The 9,312-nt window shown below is 29.9% G+C and overlaps 1 protein-coding gene across 1 annotated transcript in view; it reads right to left on the minus strand.

Moving 5' to 3' along the window:
• Window positions 1-7,855: 7,855 nt before the first annotated feature.
• LOC106107811 (gamma-aminobutyric acid type B receptor subunit 1) overlaps window positions 7,856-9,312 on the minus strand; it is a 10,188-nt gene continuing 8,731 nt past the window's right edge. Inside the window, exons 15-17 of the mRNA XM_013288815.1 lie at window positions 8,866-9,122; window positions 8,465-8,602; window positions 7,856-8,272 (exon numbers count right to left, since the gene is read on the minus strand). Of these exons, the coding sequence (XP_013144269.1) occupies window positions 8,054-8,272; window positions 8,465-8,602; window positions 8,866-9,122 (614 nt within the window). The 3' untranslated portion in view covers window positions 7,856-8,053. The remainder of the gene's footprint in view (window positions 8,273-8,464; window positions 8,603-8,865; window positions 9,123-9,312) is intronic.

Genomic DNA, 9,312 nt, shown 5'->3' on the forward strand with positions numbered 1-9,312 from the left:
TAACACTAAGATGTGCTTGCTTACTTTAATGGCGTAATACTATAAAATTTAATATGAAACATATCCTTGTGTTATAAACGTTATTACGCACAAAATAATCAATAAAATCTGGGCTAACGACCGTTGGTAACATCTCGTGAGCTATAAACCAAAACCAAACAATAAAATACTTCGTCCACGTCAGGTGTAAACACTAAAACTTCTCATAAAAAGGTCCTATACATGTCTGTCTACACTACATATGTCTATGTAACTGTTTAAATAGTGTTTCATACACTTAATTATAGTCCTAATTAGACGTAGAGGCTCCCTATATAAAATAATTACTTCGGGCCTCCATCATATTTACCTTGATGTCTTCTATTAACAACATTTTTCATTAAATAGTACTTTATATGTAAGCTATTTTGAATTAATATATTTCAGAATCTCTTCTATTTCGAGGGATTTAAACGTTTATAATTCAATTTCGTGGTACAAAATCATACTAATATTATAAATGCGAAAGTTTAGATGGATGGATGTTTATTAGTGATTGTAGTCTAAACGGCTGAACAGATTTTAATGAAATTTGGTATAAATGTAGACGATAGCCTGGAAGAATACATAGGTTACTCATTTTTTTTAAATTCTATGAGGACGGAGTCGCGTGCGAAAGCTAGTTCTATATAATTTTAGCTATACAAAGGGCAAACTATCGCGGTTAACTTTATCAATAAATTGAAGCTACCAATCATTTTCGGAATTTCGTTATTGTTACGCAGACATTGTCTGACAGTAGGCTCGTTGAAAATTTATTGGATAGTCCTTAATTAATATTTCTTCTCAATAGTAATTTGATACGACTTTATAACTTGATAGAAAGTTATCAATACTAATATTATAAAGAGGAAAACTTTGTTTGTTTTATTGTAATGAATAGGCTTAGAAACTACTGGGCCGATTTTAAAAATTCTTTTATCGTACAAAGGTAATTTATATGTGAGTAACATTAATTTTTTAATTTTTTTATTATTTTTATATTTCATGCGAACGGAGCCGCGGGCAAAAGCTAGTCTAGCTAGTTATAAGAAGTCTCTCATTTGTTAACTTAAAATAAACGTAAGATAAGTAAAATACCTTTGAAAAGTTGCAAATTAAAAAAAAAACACCTTTACTTCGCAAGTTGTCGAAGAGTCGGAAAAACTTTTCTTGTAAAAACTTTACTAGTTAAAGAAAAATAAAAGCTGAGAATGTTCTGTTGTTAATTTTTTTAATCTACCCACAGAGTTACTAAATTGACATTTTCGATGTTTTTCGACATTTTGATAAAATTCTAGTTTAGTAGAGATATTAGTTATCTTGTTTAATAAGGTAATGTAAAGATTTCGCTGGTTAGTTCAATTTTTCTATCTTACTAGATACAAATAGACAATTGCATCCTTTATATGTTCTACAATACAATAAAATTTCAAATTTAAAAGATTAACAAGTATACATTATAAACGTGGTTACTTAGCATTACAATAATAAACAGTTGAACGCAAAATTTTCGTTCAACAGCTCGCTAATAACAGTCGAAATAGAATAGCTCAAATGAAATGTTTTCTGAAATAACTCGAGGCACGAAGTTACCGCGGAATTTCGATATCGGAATACACCGAGCTCACTTTGACGTCCGCTTTAGTTATTGAAAATTTATGAGCCGCGGCCTCAAATAATCTGTTTAATAGAACTTCCTAACCGCGGGACTTTCTCACTTTCAAATAAGATTTATTATGGTTTTGTTCATTAAAGTTTAAAGCATTTTAACTTACTAAGATAACTTAGATTTTTTCGTTTCTATATTGATTAATTCTAGCGGCAAATAATCATTGAAACAAATTAGAGTGTTATATTCCTTCTGTTTTATTATTATCACATGAAAATAAGGTAATCATATTCAATCATTTTTGGCATATATTCGTATTTTTTTTGTAAACTTCGTTATTACGTGCTAATTGGAAAGCTACTTGGAAGTCATCTTGTGATTAATTAAATTTGTTTAAAAATGACGCCATTGCAACATGTAAAAAAGTATATTCACTAAATTAAATTTGATTGCTTACTTCTTATATCGTTCTTAGAAATTCTGTCACCAATAGTAATACAACATTAACACTGAGAAACATAAGAATTTTTTTACTAATTGTTTAAACTAATACCGCGCATATTTAGTCGCGAGCAATACTAATAGTAATTTGTATAAATAAAATACTAAAATTATTTCACAAAAATAATCACTGGCAACATCCACACGGTGGTAATGCAATAAATTAATGTTCTGGAATCACAGATTTATGAAGCAATTAATCTCAAAGTAACGATAGTACTTGAAATATTTGAAATTAATTACTACATCTAAAAAATTCGTGAGAAAAATATAATGTCCTTAAATACTAAGCTTCAGTGGGTCCTCAAGGATAATAACTTTTTGAAAGAAATTATTTTTCCTGTGTTATCTTTTCATTATATTTAACGAAGAATGTTCGTATATTTTTATTAATTTTGAATTAAAACTTGAGTATTTAAAGACATTTTTCTGTGTATTCGTAAAAAATATGATTTAGTATGTTATTTGGCATGCAATGTAACGGCCTCTCCTAATCAATTTCACTTCCAATATTTGTGTGTTCAAATTACCACTTTCTGTAACATTGTTGCGTGTGATCTGCTTTGACGATGTACATCGGCGTCGACAGGGAGAGCGTATTAAAAAAAAATAAAACATTAAATCGAAATACTAAGGTGACGGTACTACTAACTTTTTAATGTAATATTTGAGTTATTGAGTTATTTAGAAAGTGTACATGTTGATAATCGTTTTGGGAAGTCATTGGCTCCTTTAATACAGGGAATCAATCTAGTAAAGTAGCCAATAATACATATAATTGAACAAAATACCGAATTTAAAATTAAAAGTGAAAAAAATCGTGAGAAATGTATTTGTAAAATTATATTTGAATTGTTATATTGTATGTTTGTTGGTGTAAATAAATAAATAAATCTTTGTTATAAAGACCATCGCATGGCGATACCCATAACGTAAATGGTACTAAAAAAAGGTTTTAAATAAAACAAAACTTCACACTTAGATCATCCAATGATTCTTTATTTACAATGATGATTTCCTGGTGATTCATTCTAATATTAAATTAACAAACATCACAGAAAGTTATCTAGAGTAAAAATAAAACAATTCACTAGCTATTTCAGTTTTAACTTAAATAGTCTAAGCACATCTCTGAACACGTTCGAAGTTTATAAAATTTTGAACGACAACATTGTGCTAAGAATTTAGAAATTCAATAAATATATATTCTTATAATAAAATTCAACAACTCAAAACAATATATAATTCTATGCAGTCAAATCTTGACTAAAGGCCGATATTACAGGTTAAAACATTACATAAAAATTGACACATACAATCAAAGAAATAAAATTAAACATTGCACAATTAAACGATTTAATTACACCAAAAATACTAAACTACAAAATACACGTATATAAATGATAATTGTCTAAAACGACAATCACTAAAACAATGTTTTTTGCAAAAATTATGCGACATCCAATTTAACATGAAAAGCTAAAGTGGTTTTAAATAAAGGAATCTTACCAATCTATTTCTATATTTCTATTAGTCTCGTATTAAGGTTTTTTATACGAGATTCTTTTCTATAATTTTAGTAGTGGCAGTGTTCCTGTACTGTCTTAAGGATATAACCTCAAAAACGACGGATAAATTTAGATTTGAAAACATCTTAACAATGACTAGGTAAAGAAAAAACTGGCATATTTTTACAATCTATGATAGGATTTTAAACCGGTATTATAGATTTCAGGCTTTTAACTTTTCTATGTTTTATACTAAATCGCCATTTATCTTCGACGATATCTTTATGAAGATTTCCTCTCAGTCCTATAAATAATTCCCTTTCACGCAATTAATATCCGGCATCCATACATCAACCTTACGTTCCGTTCCCTCGTATTTTGGCATCGACTATCACTGGAAATCCATAAATCATCATAAGACGAGAGGAGCACGATACATTAAGATTAAAAAACTCCAGGTGACTCAGTGGTCTACTGAACGATGACCTTTACACCTAGATAATGTCTGAAAGGACCAGGAAATTAATATCCTCTACTGCGTCATTCAACACCTTTAGAACAATTATTCTCACTTATTGAACGGTAGTGTGATATGTAAGATAAGGTACTCGCCATAAAATTTCATATCTGAAGTTAACCACAAAAAGTTCCGCAGACGAGGGTGCAGAGGTATAGCATCTATCTCTTTCGTTTTCACAGTTATTTCGAATACGTTCATCTCCCTCATTTACAATACGTAGCTAACTTCAGATGGTTACGGTTATTCGCATATTTTTATTTGACGTATGATTATTTTTTTTGAGTACTTATTTAATATTCCTAAATTGCGTTTAAATTTATACAATTCTTGCATATTTCTTTTCACATAAAGTTAAATTATTTTTATGTAGGATGGATTATAATAAAATCAGTAACATTAGCTGTTAACAATTTTTAAAGTTCTATTCTACAATAATTAACAGTTCTTGTCAACTTTTTAAACAGTACTGAGCAAATATCATTCGTAAAACTGAAATTGTTAGAGGTTTATTTCATTTTACTCATATCAACATTTCACTACAGTTTCACTGTCAAAATAAACGCACACTTTGTTTTGGGATAAATGTAAATAATTATAATTTCAGGTACTTATTAATTTAAAGGCCTGTCCCATCACCGGCTGATAGAGACTCAGATAGCTTAAAAATGACGTCACTTTCAGATAATGGAATAAAATCCGCTATTTCCACCACATATTTTACACGTTGCATTGTTATCAATTCACCATTTGGTGGGACATGCCCTAAGCGTACGTAAAAAGTCTGAAGGAATTTTATAACTTTTAACTAATGCCGGTTTACCATATTTTTATTGATATAAGAACATTTATCTATAATAAATCATAATTATTTTATTTTTAACATTGTATGTGAAGAAATCTGTAAATAAATACATAATCTGATATTATAGATGTTTGTAAATTTTGCTATTTTTTTTTAAATATCTGTATATGATTTAAATTGTAATGCCACAAAACAAAGTGCACAAACATTAAAAAAAAAAACATAATTATAGGTACTGAACAACCAACGTTACCTTAAAATACCCTTCTTTAAATAAAAGTTACATAATACTATTTTAACTTAACCCTTAACTTCATTTTACAATCTGACATTCGTTGACAACTTAAACATACTTTCATTCAATAATTCGTTATCAAGAATCATCTAATTTTATAAGAACACTTCATATTAATCTTAAGAAAGAAAAAAAAACCATTAAGAATATTTTTATAACTAAAACCGTCAGTTATCGATGAGCCACGCAAGCAACTAGACGTGTTCGTCCTGTACATCTGTCGAGAGAGAAAAAGAACATTTTAGTTATACTTCAAAAAGCTTTAAAAAATTAACTACAACTGTTATGCTTGCCATACCTTTAAGGATAAAATAATAAAAAAATAAACAATTAAAATAACAATATATTTTAGTAAGCAGCAAATAAATATATGAATACTCATCTATATTAATAAAGGTAAATTTAAATTAAGTTAAATGTACTTGAAAAAGTTTACTTATTTAATAAGTTTTATTAAATCGCGTGAATGTATTTTGATGGTTTAAATTTTTTCACATTCGTAATAAAAAAAGTCATGTCTAAAAATAAGCGCAACTCGAATAACAATTTTCATGCAAGGAAATCTCGTTACCCAGCATATTGAAGAATTGTTTAATATATAAATTAATATTTAATGAAACAAGATGAGAAAATGTAAACGATTGAAAAGATAATATTTTTAACAAAAGTAATCGTATAACGAAAACGATTCAATCCAGACAAAGATTTAAGAAAGATCTATTTTGTTTAAAATCGATAACATATCTATTTCAGTATTTTAATTCCACGAATTTCAGATCTGAAGATTAAAATAATTTAAAAAGAGGTCCAAGTAAAAGTGACACTACATAGCTGACAGTGACCAAGTGCAGTGGAGGGGACCATGCAAAACATCGGACAGAACACAACACTCAGGGGGCTACAGGCAATCGGATAATTTCCAAATAACTACTTACGTTATAATCGGAAAACATACCTATAATTAATCGATAGAAATCTATCGATTTTCAATGATCTTTTTCTCTTCACAATGAAAAAAAAATTTAGTCAAATAAAACTTATGCCAATTAATAACTGAAACAATTTTTATAATGTTTTTTATTAAATACATTACAATTATCCGTCTTAAATAACAATTGTAAACATAGCTCAAGTATGTGTTAACGAGATTTGACTGCATGAATTAACATTACAAAATAAAAGTGTTTATAAAACAGCATAAAATAATGCTTTCATTAAGAAATATTAAAATTAATACGCTACGTGAACGAGCACAAACCTTGTACAAGAAATTATTCAGCAATGATTTAATCTCCCATGATTTATAAATCTAAACTCTATCTAATGATTTATAAATTGTGCTAATAAATTATGAACGTGATAAGAAGACATTTTGCATCAATTATATACTTTTTTAAATATTAAAAAGCATAAATTTAAATCGTTGTAGCGCATCTTAGTAATAACAGTTGTCTATAAAGATTCAGATGTATCAAACAGGCTAAATTACGAAAAATTTACAAGAAATTAGCTACTTTACGTGAAGTTTACAATCGTATAGCATCTTTATGAATAGAACACATATTACTAGAAGTATTTCTAAGTCAGTCTAGTGGGAATTTATAGGTTAAAGATATTTACAGATGTCGGGCTCTCGTGCAATCACAATACGAGTGAGGTAAAACGATGACAATGGGTGTAGAACATCATTGGATAGGGAGATAATTTTAAAATTTCATTTCGATCTTAATAATTAAATATACATTATTTCTATTGAATAGATAACAATTTAATTCAATGAGAATAATTTAGAATAAAGCGAATGTTTTGATTAATTTGTGGTACAGCCTAAAATTCAATTAATAATTGTGTTACTCTAATTTACCCTTAAGTCCAATTGATTCTATTTTCATCGATTAAGGAACTGTAGTTTTTATCATGATTACATTAATTTAATAATAAAATTATTTGTGTTATGTTCAATACGTTTGAATGATTTTACTAACAAATTTTCTTTATTGAATTAAATATACTTTTACTACGGTATATAAAGTAATTTAAAATCATGGTAATTTTAAAATCTATGATATCAAAGATGGATAAATAGGATAAGAAGACTCAAAATTAGTATTTGTTTTGTATGGACCTATAAATGGATTAAGTTCGTTAGGCCTTAGAAAAACATAAAGTGCATTTTTAAGATAAAGTGGGGTCAGATTAGGAAAGTATTATATTTATTTAATTATTCCCTTAAATAATTATTAATCACTGAATTTACATTTAACATTATAACAACTTTTATAAATATTATAATTATTGCGTAAAATTTAAAAATCGTACAACCAATTTTACAATTTATAACAGGTCTAAAGACGAATGGTGTAAAGGGAAGTGACAATGCCCGATTTGGGATTGGGTTTCGTCAAACCACAAACAAACAAATCCAAGATTAAGATTTAAAAGAGATTTAGATAAAAACATCACTTTGAATAAAGTCATACTCGTTATATTCGATTATTTGGTTTGTAAGGTATAAGCTGTGCACATTTTTGAAGTAATAAAAATGAGGCATTTTTTAGTATTAAACGTGGACATAAATTATAAAAATTGTTTTTAAATTAAGGCTTAGAAATTCTTGCATAAAAACATCATAAGCTTTAAACTCAGTTCGAATTATTAAATTACTATAATCTGCTAAAACTTGTTGCTTTGACGGGTATGACTTAATTCAGACAAAGGGAATCAAAAAGGGGGATTAGAAGGGACTATGTTTTCCGCAATTCCATGTCTGGTGATTTGCGTGAGGAAACAAAGAGATTTATAGATAACTCTCGGAGAAATCGAGATCGGAGACGGAAGCGCGCGAGGAGCGCGTGTAGTTGGTGGAGGTGCCATAGTCAGAGGTGGCGGTGGCGAGGTCGGCCAGCACGCCGCCGCCTCCGCCTCCGCCTCCGCCGCCGCCCGTACCTTGCGTCACGTCCGCTGCGGCCTCCCGCTCCGCTAACTTCTGCTTCAACACGCGTATGCGCTCTTCTTTCTGCGAATTTTGATCATTTGAAGTCCTAGCCATTTGTGTCTAACTAACCTCTGGTACTTCAATTCCAATAATTTTCTAGATTGTAGTTACATTCTGATTTAACAATTGCAATTCTACAAAAAGGTCGATCAGGTGTTAAGGTTATTCAATTACGTAAAGGATATAATTTAAACAAGATAAGTATCACAGTACCTGAGCTATAAGCTTTTGTAGTTCTTCGTTTTCTTTCACAAGTTCTCGGTACCGCTCTTCATCAGCAGGGGTGGAACCGGAGCCCGAGCCGCGTCCACTCTCAGCGCGCTCAGTCGGATGTCGAATTACTTCTATTACCTTTTAATAAATAAATACTTCAGTTAAACAAATGCAACCAGTAACTTGAGTCACACTTGCTATTTGAATCACGAAAGATTCCACACATTAAATAAAATTATGACTCTGTGCCAGAATTAAATTTAATTATATTACTAGCTAGGTGGGAAACGTATCAAGAAACAACCTTTTGGGCTGCACATAATTCCTAGTATTAAATGAAATAAGTTTCGTGTTCAATTTACACGTATCATACGGGTAATACAGATACGCGGAATACATACCTTTGGGATGAATATTAGAGCCATGCTGAGAAAACAACAAAAGACGATAGCGAGGGACACAAAAGCGAAGGCGGCATCCTGCTGACTTGCAATCACCAGTGTAACGGGAGCCGTGATGAGGCACAACACGACTACATTGTAAATGCTCATCCCGACGTATCTCGAATCATTTATTTGGCGGATCTTAACAGATCTCGTCTCATAAGCTAGGAATAATCCGAACACCAAAACAAGACCCTTGTAGCCGTACATCACACCTAAAACAAAGGAATATTATAGAATTGGTATTTCTATTAACCAATGAAGAATCTTACTAATGTTATAAGTGCGAAAGTTTAGATGGATGGATGTTAGAGTTTGTAGCATAAACAGCTGAAGGGATCTCTATGAAATTTGGCATACATGTAGAAGATAGTCTGGAAGAACACATAGGTTACTTGATTTTGT

The sequence above is a fragment of the Papilio polytes genome, unplaced genomic scaffold (assembly GCF_000836215.1).
Source record: "Papilio polytes unplaced genomic scaffold, Ppol_1.0 DF821845.1, whole genome shotgun sequence".
NCBI classification, from domain to species: Eukaryota; Metazoa; Arthropoda; class Insecta; order Lepidoptera; family Papilionidae; genus Papilio; species Papilio polytes.